At 48.5% G+C, this 19,365-nt stretch overlaps 5 protein-coding genes across 12 annotated transcripts; 1 reads left to right on the top strand and 4 right to left on the bottom strand.

Moving 5' to 3' along the window:
* Positions 1 to 7: 7 nt before the first annotated feature.
* Positions 8 to 2,513, bottom strand: LOC121587802 (potassium channel subfamily K member 9). 6 transcript variants are annotated; one of them, XM_041904963.1, is made up of 4 exons: positions 2,160 to 2,513; positions 1,402 to 1,782; positions 673 to 1,291; positions 8 to 592 (listed from the first exon to the last, which is right to left on the bottom strand). In XM_041904963.1, the coding sequence occupies exons 2-4, from the start codon at positions 1,526 to 1,528 to the stop codon at positions 319 to 321; spliced, it is 1,020 nt and encodes a 339-aa protein (XP_041760897.1). In that variant the 5' UTR covers positions 1,529 to 1,782; positions 2,160 to 2,513; the 3' UTR covers positions 8 to 318. The 6 variants fall into 6 exon arrangements, with proteins under 6 accessions (XP_041760897.1, XP_041760896.1, XP_041760895.1 ...); XM_041904962.1 differs by having other exon boundaries at positions 2,118 to 2,513; XM_041904961.1 differs by lacking the exon at positions 2,160 to 2,513 and adding an exon at positions 2,050 to 2,136.
* Positions 2,514 to 2,611: 98 nt separating this feature from the next.
* LOC121587806 (ferritin subunit) lies at positions 2,612 to 4,545 on the bottom strand. The gene is made up of 4 exons (XM_041904977.1): positions 4,315 to 4,545; positions 3,993 to 4,137; positions 3,122 to 3,378; positions 2,612 to 3,054 (listed from the first exon to the last, which is right to left on the bottom strand). The coding sequence occupies exons 2-4, from the start codon at positions 4,096 to 4,098 to the stop codon at positions 2,767 to 2,769; spliced, it is 651 nt and encodes a 216-aa protein (XP_041760911.1). The 5' UTR covers positions 4,099 to 4,137; positions 4,315 to 4,545; the 3' UTR covers positions 2,612 to 2,766.
* Positions 4,546 to 4,895: 350 nt separating this feature from the next.
* On the top strand, positions 4,896 to 6,277 carry LOC121587805 (soma ferritin). The gene is made up of 2 exons (XM_041904976.1): positions 4,896 to 5,384; positions 5,490 to 6,277. The coding sequence occupies exons 1-2, from the start codon at positions 5,285 to 5,287 to the stop codon at positions 6,089 to 6,091; spliced, it is 702 nt and encodes a 233-aa protein (XP_041760910.1). The 5' UTR covers positions 4,896 to 5,284; the 3' UTR covers positions 6,092 to 6,277.
* Positions 6,278 to 7,725: 1,448 nt separating this feature from the next.
* LOC121587796 (protein UBASH3A homolog) lies at positions 7,726 to 13,574 on the bottom strand. 3 transcript variants are annotated; one of them, XM_041904949.1, is made up of 7 exons: positions 12,367 to 13,574; positions 11,832 to 12,268; positions 11,418 to 11,598; positions 10,709 to 11,289; positions 9,444 to 9,846; positions 8,935 to 9,341; positions 7,726 to 8,843 (listed from the first exon to the last, which is right to left on the bottom strand). In XM_041904949.1, exons 1-7 carry the CDS (start codon positions 12,471 to 12,473, stop codon positions 8,563 to 8,565), a joined length of 2,397 nt encoding a protein of 798 aa, XP_041760883.1. In that variant the 5' UTR covers positions 12,474 to 13,574; the 3' UTR covers positions 7,726 to 8,562. The 3 variants fall into 3 exon arrangements, with proteins under 3 accessions (XP_041760883.1, XP_041760884.1, XP_041760885.1); XM_041904950.1 differs by having other exon boundaries at positions 10,709 to 11,209; positions 11,500 to 11,598; positions 12,367 to 13,571; XM_041904951.1 differs by lacking the exon at positions 11,418 to 11,598 and having other exon boundaries at positions 10,709 to 11,209; positions 12,367 to 13,570.
* A 980-nt stretch (positions 13,575 to 14,554) lies between these two features.
* LOC121587801 (rhodopsin-like) lies at positions 14,555 to 16,276 on the bottom strand. Its single transcript, XM_041904957.1, has 2 exons — positions 15,374 to 16,276; positions 14,555 to 15,273 (listed from the first exon to the last, which is right to left on the bottom strand). The coding sequence occupies exons 1-2, from the start codon at positions 16,085 to 16,087 to the stop codon at positions 14,863 to 14,865; spliced, it is 1,125 nt and encodes a 374-aa protein (XP_041760891.1). The 5' UTR covers positions 16,088 to 16,276; the 3' UTR covers positions 14,555 to 14,862.
* Between the last annotated feature and the right edge of the window lie 3,089 nt (positions 16,277 to 19,365).

Raw genomic sequence — 19,365 nt, forward strand, 5'->3', positions numbered from 1 at the left:
CAATGATGAATTTCTTTTATTTCATAAAATGGTTAAACGGCGTTTTCTTTGTACAAAAATGAGAAACACTACACTACAGTAAAAGAGAGAAAAAAAATCGCTAATTTCAAAATCTGTTTTGGACACGTGGATCGTTTGTTTTGGCACGACTAAAATTGAATATCGAATGGCTCTAACTATCTGAAGCAGCGGAAGAAAAGAACGGTTTGCTTATGTGCACACGAAAAAAGGATGAACTTACTATACTTAATCCCTGCCCTAGTATTTCTATCTATAATCCGTGTGTGTGTGAGTGCAGCTCTTCACCGCCCACTCTAGTTAGATCGACATGCGCTTAAGGCTGATAGTGCTCGTGATGATATCGGCCGGATGATATCCTTGGTCGAGCAGAAATTCGTGCTCGTGCGTGGTGAAGCTGTTACCACCGAGGCAGGTACACGAGCAGACGGAAGTGTCCTCTTCCTCGATCTCCGAGCAGTAGTTCAGGTTGGCGCACGAGAGCAACTTTCCCGTCGATTCGCACTCGTACGTCGTCAGCCCATCGACGGACGATTGCATTTCGGCCTCCTCCCGCCGGATGTCTTCCGCATTCCTAAAACGCAAAGGGAAATGTTGATTAAAGCCGGGGAAGCGTTCCGGAAGCTCCTCCGCCGCCGCTGCTACCGATCGTACATCGTCATGAAGCGCAGGACGAGCAGATTGATGCTGGCCGCGACGACGGCCAGCCCGAACAGGATGAACACCAGGCTGAGCGCGACGTAGCCGGGCTTGTTGATCAGCGCCTGGTCGTTCTGCAGCGCGACGTAGTCACCGAAGCCGATCGTCGTCAGTGTTACAAAGCAGTAGTAGAAGCTGTCGAAATAGCTCCATCCTTCGTAGCGTGAAAACACAGCCGCTCCGGTCGTAATAATAACCGACGAAAGTAATCCGGTTGCGAGCATCAGGTTCATCTCGGTAGCTTCCGTCTGCTGGCAGCGCAGATATTTTTTCGCGCGGCGTATTACAACCGAGGCAAACTTGTTCAAACGTTCGCCAATGCTTTGGAACATGACGAGCCCCAGCGGAATGCCGACCATCGCGTACGCCATGCAGAACGCCTTCCCGCCGATGGTGACCGGCGTCGAGTGGCCGTACCCGATCATCGCCAGCACGACCGTGGCAAAGTAGAACGCGCCGGCAAACTTCCACTGGGGTCCCGCTTTGTGCGGTTTGTTCTCCGTGATCACGATCTCGATCATGTGGTAGTCCTCCGGCGTGATGTTGTACTTCGCGACAAAGGACGCCTTCACACCTGTGTGGCAAGGGGTTGCAAAGAAGGAGAGAAACAAAGGGGAAAGGAAACACTTGCTGCCTAGACCTCTTGTAAGGTGGAGTGTCGCAAAGGGCACCGCGTGGTCTTACTTTTCAAAAACTCCCAGCGGCGTGCTTCGGTTTCCGACTCCAGTGCGTCGAACACGGCGGCCCCGATCAGTAGATAGGTGAACGTGCACACCACCAGCGAAAGGGTGCGAATGTTTTGCCGCTTCATGGTTGTCTTCGCCGTCGTCTACGCGGGTGTCCGTGTGGGTTGAAGAGGGTTGGCCCTTCCAGTTTTTTAGCTGACTTCTCTCTCTCTCTCGCTCTCTCTGGCTATCTCCCTCTCAGTCCGCCTAGTAGCTCCGGCTGCACATTACGAACGGTTTGGTTCCGGAATTCCCTTTCATCGAGTGGTCAGTCCAGGCATGCTCCAAAAAAAAGCACGCGAATTCCTTGCACTGCAGACTGCGACTGCGACTGAGGGAACTGGCGAATGGGTGGAACGAAATTCATTGATAAGAACGAAATTCACCAGAAAAAGGGGGAGGTACGACTGAATGGGCACTCCAGTGGCACCAGTGAAAATACAAACGCATGAAGGATACTTAAACACATGGAAACGAAACGTGTGACAAATGCAACAAACATGAAGGGGAGGAGGGACAACACAAACGACACGTGCAAATTGCAGGATAACAGTTATACCAAACCGGGGAAGACAATTTTTTCTAGCAAACGTGAAACACACTTTACATCCTACTGCCAGGCTAACGGGGGAAGAAACTGAATGCTGCTGAAGGACTTTTTGGCATAATACGCACACACACACGCACACGAACGAGAAAAGACATTTCACGGCTTACTCAGTACAGAAATTTCACGCGTCTGCGTACTACGGCGTTTTAGCATCCTTTTGGCAAAAAAGTCCTTTTTCGATGGCGTTAAATGAGGGAGGAATATTTAGGCGATTTGTTTGGTTGCATAATTGTTGCACAATGCCCTAATTAAGCACCGTCAGGGATTTTTTCCATCAATTAGGTCCCTAATTCTTTGTTTGTGGAGTGATTATAACCATTTGACAGTTTATTGTGCGTGTCGATGGGACAAAAGAATCACACACCATGCTGACGCATAAGTTATCACAATACAAACATACATGCTCCTCTCTCTCTCTCTCTCTATCTCCATCAAATCGTCAACAGCTATACTGAGGCGGCTTTGCTTCAAGTGCCCATCATCCCCTTTTGTTGTTGTTCCCCAACCCCCCTTCCCTTCCCTCATCCCATTAGACTACAGTGGATAGCAACAGAGCAGATTTGTGTGTCGGTACGACTCTTATCTGGAAGTGTTTATTGAATCTCTACCTCCTAGCACACACACACGTACATTTTTAACAGGGAATTCAGACATAATGCTGCAAGTGGACACAGGTGCCTCCTACTCTCCATAACCCATCACCCGCGAAACGCTTTACATGTTCTGCTTGTCGAACATAAACTCGCCCAGCTTGGGGTTCGTGCGCAGCAGCTTGCTCAGCATGGTAATCTTGCCGGCCAGATCGCGCTGGCCCTGGTGCTGCTCCTCCAGGAACTCGCCCGTCAGGTAGTCCACCAGATGGTAGTCGTTGTGGTCCTCCTCGCAGATCTTGATCAGCTCGCGGATGCTCTTGGTCACCTCCTGCTCCTTGGCGAGGGCGGCCTTCAGGGCGGTCAGCGCAACCGAACCCTGCTCCGCATCGACGCGGGCAGCCGGGTTAGCCTGTTGCAGTGGCAACAAAGAACACGTGTTAAAACAGCGCTGCGGTAGAGCTTATTCAAACACTTACGAAGTTCAGCGAGAAGGTGTTGCGGTCGATCGGCTTCTGGCCGCGCATCAGCGCGTACTCGATCAGCTTCATGCCGTGCTCGCGCTCCTCCGAGGCGGCGTTGAAGAAGAACTTCTCGAAGCCGGGCAGATTCACCTGGTACTGGGCGAAGTAGGCACCGTACTGCATGTAGAAGATGGCCGCATCGAACTCCTTGTTGATCTGGTCCTGCAGCTTGGCGGAGCAGCTACGGTTCATGTAGTTCCATTCGTCGGTGCCTGTGTGGCAGCAACAAAAAAAAAAGGAGGAAACAGACAAGATTAAGTACAATAAGCATGAATTATGTTGGCATCAGAGCATTTGGCATGATGTACAGCTTTAAAGCCGAACGCAAAAGAAGCTAATAACCAATGATGAATGCTCAATTATGGCACAAAAGGGCGTATGATTAAACGGATATGCTCCATTTTTTTTTGCTCGATTCTTCGGACGTTCCCTGCACGTTATCACAGCGGGATATGTCTGGGCTGTGGTATGTGCTAAGTGTGCTTTCTTCTTTCTATTCTTCCTTCACCCCTATCAGCTGCTGTGACTGTGTGTGCCGGAATCAAAACAAAGAACTCAACCGTGCCTCTCACGCACACACACTCACACACCGCCACACCAACACTTTGTTCGGCGTAGTGGTGGTGGTAGTGAGTGACCGTAAACAAACACAAACGCACAGCTCTCCAAGGCAAATCTCCACCAAGGAATGGAAGGAGCAGGGCGCCATCAGAATTTTACCATTATACTGCGTCGTATGAAAGTGTTCCACTTTTTTTCGAGAAATAATTCTAATGATCTAAAAGGTCTAATGATCTAACCAACACTGTTGTTCGCCTGCACTTACTTGAGGGGGCATCCGTATCGGTAACCTGTGCCGATGCCTGGTCCTGCTGCATCACAACAGCCGCGAACATCAGGGCAACGATTCCGAAGAAGATCGATTTCATCATTTCCTAGTTACGTTTGAGCGCGATGACACGAAACAGAAGCTGCAATTACAACGCACAAATTAGTATGTTTTGGTCGCTGGCAATGGGCACCAAACGCGGCAAGACGAAACGACCGTGTGTGTGTGTGTGTGACACTTGGGCGAGAAACAGCCCTTTCCTTTCTGTCAAAGAGCACACCACCGTCCACTTCCGTCTCGTACCAGAGTTCACACTCACGGGAATTGAGCCTTAGCTAACGAGAGACGTAAGTTGTCCGGCCTTTATACGCACTGGCACAGAAGGTCGACAGCTTCACCGACAGTTTGCTGGTTGCTGGAATAACTTCCCGTGGCGGAAACGCGAACAGACACACCGCGTACGATTTGTTTTCTTGCCTTTTCCAATGACACAGACGTGCACTTGACTCGTTCACGGCTTGCTACGTATTGTTCTCATGCAGCGGGCACTCTGGTCATTTTATTCGATGGTAGAGCAACGCCTCTCACGCACACAGTGCCGTCGGTGTACGCGAGTACGCTGTATACGACACAAAATGGTTTTCCGATGGTTGTTGCATGGTTTCATGGTTTTGCGCACGTTCCTTCGATTAGCGGCCTATCGAGGTGGGCATCGCAGTGACGATCGAGAATTAGAAGCTGTAACAATTAAATCTAGATCAAGATGACACTTGTCCCAATTCACGTAGCCTCCGATATTGATCTTTATTTCGCTGTCGCTTCGTAATCAGCGCAGGCACCATTCCGTTTCGTTGTCTCCATGGTGCGCCGCGAACGACCGTATATAACTGTGTACGTGAGTTACGGCGTGCACACACCACCACTACACTCTCGTGCGGACGGGAACAAAAGTCACTCGACTGTCGGACAGAGCATTCATAACAGTGGCAACTATTCGAGGAAGTAAGACGCAAATCGCGTTTGCTTTCTGTGCTGTGTGTGTCTTTCCCGTACGAAATTGTGTCAATTTTGCAGCGAAATCCTTTTCGCTTGCTGGCTAAAGCATAACCGAACAATCCCATTTACCGTGAACAGTTTTGTCGAATCGAGAAGGTTCACAAATACTGTCCCTTTTTGATACCCGTGCCCCGTGTAGTTGGAAGCAGGTTTGTTCGCGGCCATCATCGCCCTTGGGGATCGATCCGAGTGACAGGCAGTGTGAGTGAACGAGTGAAAAAAGAAAAAGAAAAATGATGGCAAAGATGAATGTTGTGTTTGTGTTGGGCTTTGTGCTGGTGGCTTCCGCCTTTGCGACGGACCTTAGTGCAAATGACTGCGAAATCAACGTGGGTAAGTGGCCGTTCGCGCTCAACATGGCAAAAACACACACATATATACAATGCGCAGTTACCCCCTAACGCCTTTCCCCTTCATTACCCTTTATCCCTCTACCAGAGGAATGTTCGCCGACCTACTCCAGCTTTCTGTCGCGTTCCGGCAAGACGGTGGAGAACGATCTGAAGCAGTACACTAGCCAGCTGGTGGACAAATCGTTCCACTTCCTGATGATGTCGTCCGCGTTCAACAAGCACAGCCTGGACCGTCCCGGGTTCGAGAAGCTGTACCGCAAGATCAGCGACAAGGCATGGGCGGATGCGATCGAGCTGATCAAGTACCAGAGCCGCCGCGGCTCGTTCGGCCATCTGGTGCAGCCGAGCAAGGGCGAGAACTACGGCAAGGTGCTGGACGTGCAGGAGCTGAGCTCGCTGCAGTTCGCGCTGGACTACGAGAAGCAGATGGCGAAGGAGGCGCACGCCATCCATCGCAAGATTTCGCACGCCCACTCGAAGGCCGGCTCGAACGGCTCGGACGACGTCTACCATTACGATCCGGACGCGGCCCACTACCTGGACGAGAACATCATCGAGTACCAGTCGGGTGTGGTGCGCGATCTGGCCGGCTACGTGCACAACCTGAAGCACTTCACCTCGGCGAAGCACGCGGCCAACGATTTGGGCAACCATGTGTTCGACGAGTTCCTGGCTAAGGTGGAGTAAGCCGGGTAGGTCCGCCGGGTCAGCGCGTTTGCTGCCGGGAGAAAGGTTGGCAACAGTTGTAAGCGATCGCATGATCGTGTTGCTTAGAGCGCCACTCCCTTGGCTAAAAAACAATGTATTTCCAGAGAATTTGAAATAAACATTAAAATTCCAACATGTGATCCACAAAATGGAAGAAAATAATAATCCAGAATAGTCACTGCGTCTTTTTTTTCAGATTGAATGTTTGGGATGTACTTTCACACGCTCGCTTACAAACGTCAGCGTGACTTGTTTACGTTGAAATTATCATCACGTAAAGCCGTTTGCTAATCGACGATCGGTTTTGGAGGACTACCGAACCCTGTACGCTGGATTCCCCGCTGCACTTGTGCTGTGCATGTGCACGTTATCAGTCATTTGCCCTTTTGCGTGAGCCGCTGCAACGGAGACGGCTTTTCTCCTCTCCATAGCACACGGTGCAGCAAAATGTCGATAGGAAAGTTATGATTCCTGCCATCATAGCAATCCGAAAACGCTGCTGCGCTTTGGTCACTCAAATGGTTTTTCGATGTACAGCTAGCGCACACGCACACATGCACCGGCATCGCTTGGATGGTAGTGGTGAGAGTGCCACCAGATGAGTGCCCTACTGGTATGGAAGAAGAAAACCATGTGGTTTCAACCATCGTTTGGATGGTTATTTTCCATGACGTTATGTGGTTGTCTTTTGTCCGCGCCATGCACTATCTTGCAGCTGCGGCTTTACTACGCATTTCGAAGCGATTGCTTTAAATATACTCATAGGGAATCATCGAAACTGTTGCAACATCATCATGCACTATTTCTCTATCTTATTTGAGGTGCAGGCGAGCGGTGTTGAATGATGTAGCATATTCGAGCATTGTCGGCCGAGGCGCTTCTAGAACTAAATCTATTTTCGGGCTGCATTTTGTTTACCGGCTTTCAATCCTGCGGCATGACGATGCAAAAGACCCAGTGCGGTGTGTGGTTCATAGCTAGTATGACTTGTCGATAGTAGAGATTGATTTGTATAATTATGCAACAATAGCTAGAAATTAACTAATAAATTAACTAGAAATTTAAATAAATAATTGTTTAGGTTTATTGTTAAAAAATATTAATAATAATTAATTTGACTCGAAAAAGGTATCAAACATCGATTAGAAAAATATAATCAAACCATTAGCTTGAACTTTCACCATCGCTGCGTAATAGACATCTCTTTGTTCTGCAACCAGGCCAACCAAACCATACGGCAGTGTGAATCACGGTGGCGGTTGAAATGAGTCAACAGAAATGGTTTTCTAACCCAGGGCAACGGAAGACGGGAGGGAGGGCTAGAAGGGGAAGCCAAATGGTTGGCTCGTGAATGTTGGTGCCGCGCGCAAAAACCATATTCCGCAAACAACCATCTAGTCATCTCCATGGTTCGACCGTGTATCCTCGATAGCGTGCGTTGGTGTGCGGTTGTTACAGCAGTACGGGAGTCACTCAAATTCGCTAGCACGCACACACCGACACACAATCATACAGCATACTCGAGTGGTTAAGGGCGTCTTATCTTATCGGGCGACTGCAAATACAGAATGCATCATGCTTACAGCTCCTAGAACACAACGTGCAACGGGAGGTAGTTGGTCAAAAGAAAAGTATGGTTTATTACATGTACATCATTCTACGACAGCTCTGGTGTGTGTATGTGTATATTGTTATCTTTTTTGGCTTGACACAACATGTAATATTTTATTTCAATAAGTTATTGTACGGTAGCCACAGTTTTGTTTTACTTTTGCTTAAAGAAACGCTAACACACGCTAATCATTTAAATAAAACCATCCCCAACAAGTGCAACGCATGTAAAAGCGATGAGAGCAGTGGTACGCGTCATGGTTAAGCTGCCTTCCACGCAAAGACAGTGCGCAACGGTTCGAAAGCTTGTTGAAAGCGCAGTTTTCCAATTGGAATATATATGCTTGATTTGCTTGTGCTTGCTGTATTGTGAGCAATTGAGATCATACTCTGGTTTCTGTATTATTGTCATTTCGAAAGCATGAAGAACCTACTCTTCACCGGCAGACGGAGAACAAAGCGCTAACTATTAAAGCGAAACAGTTGGGTGTTCCTTTGCCCTTTTGGGGCATGCAATATGTGCCACTTTGGGCGTAATACGCATCCGGTGATAATATAAAAAGCAACAATGCGCATGCGCTACATTGGCGTAGAACTAAACAAGTTCCTCCGTTCGACCGCGTCACCTGACAATTATTTGATTTTAATAATATGTATAGCTTTGTTTTAGTCTAGTGTGTATGTGTGTATTTAAATAACAGGCATAACGTAGAGCAGTAACACTTTCTCCATTGTCGCCAGTGCCCTGGTAATGCACTGGTACGGCTGAAACGAGGGTCCCAATGATGTACCCAATAACCCCAATAACTAGTCCGCCTCATGGTTGCGCGATTCTACGCCTACTCTAATAGTATCTTGTAGTCAAACCGGTTGTTGTTGGTGTGCGTCACAGGATCGCACGGTGGCACCGCCAGCTTCCAGTGTCCCTTGACTGTGCTTTCCGCCTGCTCACTGTCACCGGACGGTGTCGTGCCGTCCGACTCCATTACCGCCAGGCTGCAGTAGGACACTTTCTGCATTATTCGGGCCATATCGTTGGTGGAGCGAAGCTTCTCGCCAATGATGAACCGGGTGCACGTATCGAGCGTTGTGGCATGGCCCACAATCAGCACGTTTCCTTCTGCAAGGCGTAACAAAAGAAAGGGGGTTTCATTAGTATTTCCTGCTTTTTGATAGCCATAATTCCCATTTCCCCTTCCCCCATCAATTACCCGTGCTTTTAATAATTTCTTCCGCGGCGTTCGAATTGCGGCAGTAAAACTCGTTCAACTTTTCGTGAAAATGTTCCCGCAGCAGGCCCGGCGAAGAGAGCGGTTTGTAGGCCGTATCGATGTTGTAGTCGGCCGCAATCAGCTCGTCCGGCGTAAGCCACTCGGGCAGCCCGTCCTGGTACCAGGCGAGCCACTCGAACAGGCCGGGCTCGATGCAGATCGGCACGGTTGCCTTTAATCCGAGCCCCTCCAGCACTGAAGTGGCCGTCTGGATGCAGCGGAACGAGGGCGAGCAGTACGCGCGCGCTATTTGTACCCCCGCATCCTTCAGCCCTTCGCCCACCAGCCGTGCCTGATAGCGGCCCACGTTCGTCAGTGGTGAATCCTTCTGCCAGAGGCTGGGTTTACTGTGGATAGAGTGGACACGAAAACATGTGATCATACGTGACACACTACACACACTGCTCACGGGTAAACGGCACTCCCTCCCTCGCTCCCTCTCTGCTTACCGTGTGGGCAACGATGTGGGCATGTTCAGATCTTTCCGGACGTAGTTGCCGGCCTCATCGAAGCAGTACGGCACCCACGAGCCGAAGGTAAAATCGATCCGCTCGCCGTGTCGCATGACGTACACCTTGCGCGTGCCCGATTCCGTCCGCGGTACGGACGGCGACTGTGAGGCGCACTGATCTCCCGGGATCACCTGCATGTTGGTACGCTTTTTCACCAGCTCGTGCAACTTTTCCAGCGGAATGTCGTCGAGCGTTTTATTGCCACCGAACATTTTGCCACCGTTCTGCTGCTCGCCACCGCCGCTGCCCGTTGCTGTTTGTTGCTGGTCTGGTGCAGGTGCTGCTCGGTCCGTCGTTTGCGGTGCACCGTCCGGTTGCGTTTCGCTCTGACCTACAGATACTGAAACCGAGAAGCCAACCGTTAGCGATTATATTTGGCCGCCTTTGTTAAACACTCGGATGGTGTGGTATCACATTTCCTGTGTAGGGTATTTTGTTTTTGCTGCTGTTTTTTGTTTCGCTTCATTCCAGCGAAATGTGGTGAACGTCACACACGGAAAGGTGAAACATTATCGACCAGGCCGAAAAGGAATGCTCGAACAATGGGATGAAGAGCAGAACATACAGTACACAAAAAGGCTGTAATGAATTAATGTTTTGTGTTTCACGCTAAAGTAATTTACTAATTCTGAGCTTTTAACATTAAAGTTGAGAATTATCAATACGCTCTTTAACGACTTTCTGATACATTTAGTGCACTCGTTGCGTGAGGCACAAGCATCTCCGGGAAACCATTTCAAGATGAGCAATTTAGTTGATATTGATACACGTACACTTCACTCCGTCGCAGTAACCAATGCTAAAGATGATAACAAGCCACAGCACTGCCCAAACGCATAACACGCGACGCTGCTACTTGACCAACAGCACCGATAGGGACAGCCATAGTGCGATCGATGTTTTATATACGAGTTCTCACAAACCGAACCGCTGTTCCGATACATCGTGAAGGGTGACCGTGCAAAATCTTATCATTTTTTGCCGTCTTATCTTCATCGAACTGATTCACATACGGAGTATCGTTCCTTTTTGGCGTGCGCACGTGTTATCGCACAATTGTGCGCTGTTCGGTCATGCCTTCGCTGGATTAGACAACTAAGTATGCTAAACTAAGGGCGCGCGGGATAGACACTACACAACAGTTTGGCACCATTTGACAGAACCGAGACACATACCGGACAGCCACTAAAACCAAAACTCACCCGTATCGTTCGCTTCCGGTGCCAGGCTGGGCGATCCACTGGCGGGCAGCACTCCATCAACCGTGTCGGACAGTGTTTCGTCGGCCGGTACGGTCCGTGCGTCGCACAGCGGCACCGTACGGTGCATCGTCCACGCGTCCGATTCCGCCGTCCGCTCGGTGTAGTTTTCGGGCAGGTAGCCGGTAGTGCCGGTTAGCCACGAGATCCCCTCGACCCAGCCGTCGGTGGACGCTTGTATTGCTTCCGGGTTGAGATAGATGTGGTCACCGATCCGGAGCTCCAGCTCGTCCGTTTCGCGCGGCGTGTGCGGATACAGCACCTTGTGCACCTGCTTCGAGACGAGCCGGGGATCGCGCGAGTACAGCCGCAGCTCCCAGTTGGCGTCCGTGCAGGAAGCGTCCAAATTTTCCACCAACGCTTTCAGCGCATTAAACTGACCCGGCGGGAACTGGTAGGCCAGCGTCAGATGCAGCGACTTGACGTGCGGTTCCAGCGAGATGGCTGCAATGTGTGTGGAGGCGAATAAACGCGTGGCTAATGATCGGTGGGTCGAAATTTGGGCAACTAAAACAACGTACTGTCTACGGTTTTGCATGCAATGGAATGGCAATAGTAGCAGTAATAAGGAATGTAAAGTAGCACTATCCTTACAAAACAGAATGGAAAAGTAGGATAGAAGATAGAAGATAAGTGTAATAAAAATACTAACATAACTAAAAGTGGCAAAACTAAACGCAAAACGGAAAGCGTCAGGAAGGGCACAAGGAGTCGGGCACCGGGGAGCTGCTTACATCGACTGCTACGCGGTATGCATCGGGCCGAGGTAACTCCTCCGCACCACGGAAAACACGTTACCAGTGCGTCTAGCTGCTCATAGGTGTCACTAATTACTACCGATTTGCCAACCAACCGCGCGTGTCCCAAGAAATGAGAAGAAGAGACAAGAGACAAGAGAAAAAAGAGCGTTACACGAGAAACAACCACCAGCCGGAAAGGAATTAGTAGTGTGTGTGTAGTTTTGTGTGTGCAGTTCGTGCAGGGCTCGAAATGGATCTACTACGCCAACGGTTGGCACGGGGCGTGAGAGTCGTGACACTCCGCCGCCGGACGGCGAATGGCTCACTTGAGTGGGACACCTCCTTTACGTATTGCAGGGCCAGCCGCTTCAGATAGTTGGCGTCGTCTTCCGCGACGAAAAAGCCCATAAAGTTGGGGCTCGTGTACAGCTCCAGCCCGATCGGCCGATCGATCCGGGCGCCGGGCAGGTTCATCAGGTCTTTCAGCGCCTTCGACAGCTGGGGGGCGCACTCGTCCGGCGCTTTGAAGAACGACACCAGCGTAATGTGGGGCGTAAAGTTGTGGGCCCCGTTCCAGCCGCACGCCTCCCTCGACTGGGCCCAGAAGTTTTCCAGCTGCTGCAGAAAGGGACCGGTCGGGCAGGCGTACAGGATGTATTCGCGCGGAGCGCATTCGTCCAGGAAGGGGTCGTTCACGTGCGCCAGCAGCCAATCGGAGGCCAGCTGGACGCCCCGGTTGCCGGTGGCCGCTAGTGCTTTTTCACTACAACAAAAAAGGAACGAATTGATAAGAAAGTCGAAGCGGGGAAGACGAGGGTTTGCAATGCCAACACTCTGTTCGGAGTACTTTCTCCTACTTACGCTCTATGCTTGGGGAAGCCCATCTGGAGCAGTATTTGCAGCGGTGTCAGGTGTTGCTTGGATATTTTGGTTGGCGTTGGATTTTTGCGTGGTGGAAGCGCTGCCATGATTTCGCGTTTGCTAGCTTAAACTATTGAATACGCACGCACACGCGCACAGACACACTTGGCAGGATACAATTAAAGGACTAGGTAACTAAACAGCAGGTACTACTACCACGCCATATGCGAGCGCTTCCGAGTGGAGTATTGATACGGGAAGGGAGTATTGTTTACTACGGTACACGACAAACTGCGAGCGCTTAGCGATTTATGATGCAAAGTTACGGCACCATCTTTTGCTGGTGGCTTGCGATATCTGCCATCGATCTACATTCACGACAACCTACGGCGCCAACCTCACACTCTCCGCGGTACGCTGCCAGCCAGGCACCGATGCACAGCACAGACAAATCGCATCTCAGTACACTTGTTTGCAGGTACAGACGCAAAGACTACTGTCGAATAGCAGCGTCCGGTGCCAGCACAAAAAATCTGGCAACAATCCTTCGGTTTTAGTAAATAGCTGGGAGTGTGGGGTTTTTTTCTTCTCTCTATTGCTTTAATGTTGCTGCGTACGTGCGCGCTGGAAAAAGTTTGTATGCTTGAGTTTGACACGCAAACAAATCTGTGTAGCGGAGAGGTTTGTTTTGATTTGGAACGGAGCGAGGGTATGGTAGTGTGCGTGCAATGTTGTGACATTGCGCCCACGAGCTGGTCAGCAGCTAGCAGTGCACCAACAGTCGCTTGGGTGACAAAACGCAGGCGTAGTTAAATGCGAATGTGCGTGTTTTTGTGGATTCGGCTCGTTTGTATTCGCTGAAATAAACTGTGACTTGTTGTTCAAATGGAATAGTAAATGCGCATAGCACCGGAATAGTTGTTTCAATATGAATTTATCTCATTGCAGGTAAGCAATTTAGGGCAATTCATATCGGATCGGAAACTACACGTGTGTTGGGAGTTGGGACACGTGACAATCACTTCGAGTAGTTGCAGCATTGTTGAGAGTAGGCAACAGAAGATTATTAATTTCTACATAGTTGTAGTAACTGGATCGACATGGAAATAGATATGGATCTTTTCTATTGTCCACTTTAACAGACCGAAGATTATTTCTACGAAGTGGAAAAGATAACTTAATGAACCCTGTAACTCGTACGACTTAGCAACATGCCCGTCATGGGTTCATGCCCCAAAAGGACCGTGCCGCCATACGTAGGACTATCTATCCTGCTATGGGGGGTAATCCATAAGTCACTGAAAGCCAACCCCACAAGTAGGATACAGGCCGGCCTTGACCGACAATGGTTGTTGAGTCAAAGAAGAAGAAGAAGAAGAAGCTCATGTGTTTACTTCTTCAACTGGATGATCGGAAATTGGTTATAGCGTCTATTAACTGAAGTATGAAAATGCTAAGCCTATAATAAAAAATCAAAATCTACTTGTTTATGTGAAGAAATGTTCTTTGCTTCAGCCTTTCCTTTGATATAAACAAGCTTAGCCGGTCTAGGTCCGATATTAGCCTTTAGTGAATGAGCTTGGCCTGTCTGTGACTGAATGTCTTGTCACTTATAGGACGATATATTAGGTAAGATATATTGAGGGCTAGTTCCATACGGGATTGAATCAAATCACGGATAGTTTGTGAGATTTTCAGATATTTCCCCTGCATTGGAAAAAGGACCCTATTTCACTGGTTCAATTTTACTCACCTTTTCTTATCTTTCGAGGTTCCACTACACACTCGACACGGGAACACAAAACAGACTATCAGCTGTAAAATACGTGTTCTATTTTATAGCTGATAACTACCACAAATTTCTCCGCAAGCGTGGAAGCCAATCAATTAAGGTTCGTAAATTGAAAAATAATTACCATTCCCCATTGTTGTGCAAATATTTGTTCAGTTTGGTGGACGCCAGGTTAAAACAATATTAGATTCAAAAATATTTTTATCAATGTGCATTTGCGTGGCCAATGCAGTAGAACGAAGGCAAATGCAATTCGCTGCACCGTAGCTGGCACAAAACAACGTTTCTCTAACGCCAATAGAATGGTTATGTCGACGTTCTGGGTTTCTTTCTCGCCTGTAGGCTCCACTTCCGAAAAGAATCCCAAAAATTATGACCTTACATGTAAACGGAAACTTAAATTTAGAGTGTCGCTTAACAAAAGTGTCGCTCCACTGTAGCATGATAACAAGTTGAAGTTTATTTGCACAAAAGAAACAATTATGTTCACAATAATAATAATAATAATAATACATCACATTCCCTTACCACAACACTCACACGGAAGGACAGGCTCCTACTAAGAAAGCTAGCTAGCGTTTCGTTCGGCATCTATCCTGAGAGTCCATTTTTCCTTTCAAAGCAAAACGGCGCATCAGTTTCACTATGCAGGGTGCTGGGAGGGTTTTTCCTCAGCTTTCACCCCTTACGTCCATCGTCGGGCTTTACGCTGTGGTTGGGTTGCCGGCCGACGTAATGCCGGACGCTTCGGAGGCGAGCGATTTATCGTCGGCCGGTGGACCGTCACTGCAGGCGAGCGATGGGAACCGGCGCAACAGGGCCGCCCGGTACTTGGGATGGCTGATGCCGTACACGATCGGGTTGTAGACGGCATTTGCTTTGGCAAAGACCGAACCCCAGATGGTGGCCAGCGGTGTGATGCTGGCCGTCTTGAACACGCCCGTATAGTTGATCACCGTGTACGGTGTCCAGGCCATGAACCACAGCGAGATGGTCACCAGTGCCACCTTGGCCAGCTTCATCTCGGTGCTCTTACCATCGTCCGACGAGCGCAGGGACTGTATGTTCATGCGTTTCGCCTGTTCGCGCATGTTTTTCTCGTGCGCCGATACAGCCTGTCAAGGAGTGGTTGGAATAGAGAGGGTAACAGTTTAGAAAAGGGGCGGCGTGATCTTAATTCTACTGATTAGTCTAGATCCCGGGACCTCACTATACCTTAATAATGAAGAAGTACGCGTAGATGATGGTAAACAGGGGCGTGTAGTAGACAAACACCGAGTACACCAGTATGTACGACTTGTGGAACCAATCGTCGGTCAGGTAGTCCGTACCGCAGGCCGTCATGTTGCCCTCCGGCACGTACCGGTTCCAGCCGAGCATCGGCAGTATGCCCCACACGACACCGATCAGCCAGCAGAGCAGGATGCGCAGTATGGCGCCCGTGTTGGTGAGCGGCTTGCCGGACAGACCGCGCACGATCACGTTGTGCCGGTCCAGCGCGATCATCGTCATCGTCCAGATCGAGCAGCAGCCGAACAGCGAACCGAAGAACGCGTACAGATCGCACATCAGCAGCCCGAGCGACCAGGTCTCGAACCAGCAGTTGTACACCATCGTGAACGCGTTCGTGCCCATCATCAGGAAGTCCGACAGGGCCAGATTGACGATGAACAGGTTCGACGGTGTGCGGAGCGTTTTGGCGGTGGAGAAGATGTAGATCACCATGCCGTTGCCGATGATCGACACCACGCCCAGCACGAAGATGACAAACCCGATGATGGAGTGCCACAGCGGGTTCATCGGCGGGAACTGGGACCAGTGCGGATCGACCAGGTGCATAATTTCGGGCGGCACCTTGTCCACCACGGTCAGGTTGGCCACCGGCTGGCCCCACAGCCCGGGCTGTTGCATTGGACCGTAGTATGGCATCTTTGAAGAATTTCTGTGGAAACGGTCTGGGGGGAAAAAAACTACTAGCGCCCCGCGTGTGTTGCCTTCGTGGATCACTCTTTTGCTACACTAAACACACACACTGCTCGCTACTATCTGCACCCACAGGAGTCACTGTTTGCACGCCGAAGTCAGATCACCGACTTGAGCAGGTCGGCAGGAGACGGCACATATTTATTGCACATAATAGAGCTAATCGAATTACACGGCGGCAGTAGGCTCGTCGGTCCATTCTGGTGCCCCGGTGCCTTGGTGCCTTCCGCCGCGCTGGCAGAAGATTAATACGGCGAGCGTCCCGCATATGTCCTCGTTAACGGTAACGCTTTTTCCGGCCCAGCCTTCCCGGCGGAAAAGCAAACGGCAACGCACATTTTCTCCTCCAGGAAGTGATGAGCTCGCTGGCCGGTTTCATATTTCATCCCATCGTTTCAATGCTGCTTCGTTGACAGTCATAATGCTTGCTGTGGGGCGAGGGGGCGAGGGAAAGTTTGTGCGTGGGGAGGTGTGTCTTGTGGGTGTCAGTTTGGCGGTCTGGGCTAATGAGCTTCTCAAGTGTGTTTAATATAATTTACCACTAATTAGCTTCACACCAAAACGGTCATCCGAGGATGGTAACTGTTGAGACGTTGACCTAAGGTTCCTAACGGACGCTAGGTCGTGGCTATTGCGCATCATTTGTAAACAAATTAAAGGAGAGTTGGTGTACATTGTTTCACGTGGAAGGGTTGGGGGCAGCTAGTGAAGCGGTGAGAACCTTCAATTTATCGATTTATTCTTGTAATTTTCCTTAAATGGACACTCAAAGTCTCAATGTATGTTCTGAAATGTAGACTTAGTTTTGGGTTACATACATTCTATACTAACAAACATTCTACAGTAGAGTGCAGGCTTAAATGTCTTAGCTGTTGCATTACAATTTTTATACCTTTATTTCTCAATTTTTCCGTACGTATTAGATAATTTTGATTGTTCAGCCGTATTGCTTAATCAAAGCCAAACCATTTTGGAACTATATTAAGTCTAGCTATAATACGATAAAATCAAATGCAATTTGATTTGGGAGTTCCCTCTGATAAAAAATTGGACATTCGCTAATCCTTATAACGTTGCTTGAATGATTTGTGTACTTGTGTAATTAGTCATTTTAACAATTTTACAAATTGTTGTAGCATAGTTTGTAGTACACAAAACAAATGAAGGTTTTGGAGATAATATTGCTCTTTATTGGTAATGTCAGAGTTTCCAGCCGGCAATTTTGCACGACGTTAATTAAAATATATAAGTCTTCATGTAAAATTTACATGTTCTACGCACGAAGTACAGTGATCAGCAAATTGATATTTAAATATTTGTATTGTTCTGTAGGGGATAAAAATTGCGATTATCCTACTGTTAGTTTAACAATGCTTTCATAGAAGTATATGCCGACGCCCCATCAGTTAAAGCGTAAGGTCAAGGTAGTCAACAGCTATGGGATACGTCTAATCGCTCCACAGTACACGTTCGTTGACTCATTGCTCGACTGCCAGCTACAGTGTTCGGAAAACGAGCCCCTCAAGAAAATCGTCCCAGAGCACTGTATACTCCCGTACACGGAGCTTATCACGTTGCGTAGCGTTATGAGCGTAAAATGGCATCAAATTACATGCGAACGCATCGGTGAACTAAGCCGCTAAACATGTTAATTTCGTCCACAACTACATCGCGAACGCGCACGCCAGCGCATACGTTGGCAGCACGGCACACGCCAAGAACGTGGAGCTACGAATGGGGCAGGATAAGCCGATTGGACTAAGGCTAAGTATTTTGTATGATCGCCTTACATATGCGAATTTGCCGCCCATTCATGTCGTGTCGTGCCGTTGAGGGTTTTTGTCTTGTTATTGTGTTCCTTTTTTTTTACTGCACGACACATTGTTTGATCCACTCCCGGATCCGGAGGGGCATTATATGCTTCGTGGAGTGTGGTGTCACTCTGGATGACATTCATAATTCTATCGGTCAGTATGGTGCTATGCTTTGTGGTGGTTGCAGGTTCTGCGTTCCGTTTTTTTTTATGGTGGGTTTTCTCAAACGGCATGCGAGTGTGTTGTGATTTTTTAAAAGAAAAATCCCAACATTAGCGTACGAATAAGAGAAAGTTTGAGTTTACAGTAACATTTGATGCTCCATAATTATGAGACAGTGGCGAAGTGCGGATGGTAGTTCAACTATTAGAGTATGCACGTTTCAAACAATGTCATCCTGTGTTTCATTTCGTGCCAAATAGACTCGTCACTGCTGTAACTGTATACCTGTGTATGTTGGGTTTTATTTAAATTTTAAAGTAATCATAAACAAATGCCCCAAAATAAAAGGATACCCAGGTACTGGAACAGCAAAAAAAAGCACAACGAAATTACAATTTCCCCTGCCTTGTCTAACAATGGGTGCAAAATGTGTGTGTGTGTATGTGTTTGTTGCTCTTGCCATTGAAATCGGCTGTAGGATCATAAACAAAGCGTCCCAACTGAAGGTGAGCGAAGCAAGAAGGAAAGCACTTTCAATTGCAAATCCATTGTGCCGGCGTGCGCAACAGGCGACAATGGTCGTTTCTGTGTGTCAAAATAATTATGATGCACGTAACGCAGTCTCCATTCATTGATGCGTAATGCATGTGAAATGAGCGATTGAAGCGACGCAGCTGTCGATTTTGCAGCGAAAGAAATGACCTTTTTGTTTTCGTTTTGTTTACGATCGGAGCAAAACAAACATCGCCCAATGTCCTTCACGTTGTGTTGATTATTAAAATCGGCTCAAAAATGCATCGACGCAAAGCAAAAAAATAAACCAAAAACATGAAACTCTCTCATGACGGCAAACAAATCCTACGCGGTTGCGTCAAGACGGTATTCCCTGTTGGGAGGGAAATATGAAGCGCCGCAAAGAGGCATAACAAATATCGCTGTAGCTCACTCGCCTTGGCACAGCTTCGTGCAGGCGGATGCGCAAATTTGTTTGTTTGTTTTTCGACGCCGGCTGCGTCTCGTGATTGGTGGACAACGTTTTTTTACATTAAAATAAGCTTAGAATTACATACGACTAAATTTATAACGTCATTCAATTTTTTGAGTTTTTAAGCTAAATAAAACTACACATAAGCATGTAAAGAATGGTTCATTCTCAATAATTACTCCTTCAAAAGCAAACCCATGCACATGAACATCCTTGCACATTACTGCAATATAATTCTTGTTTCGTCCCTGTGTGAACAAAAG

This window comes from Anopheles merus, chromosome 2R (genome assembly GCF_017562075.2).
Source record: "Anopheles merus strain MAF chromosome 2R, AmerM5.1, whole genome shotgun sequence".
In the NCBI taxonomy this organism is placed as follows: domain Eukaryota; kingdom Metazoa; phylum Arthropoda; class Insecta; order Diptera; family Culicidae; genus Anopheles; species Anopheles merus.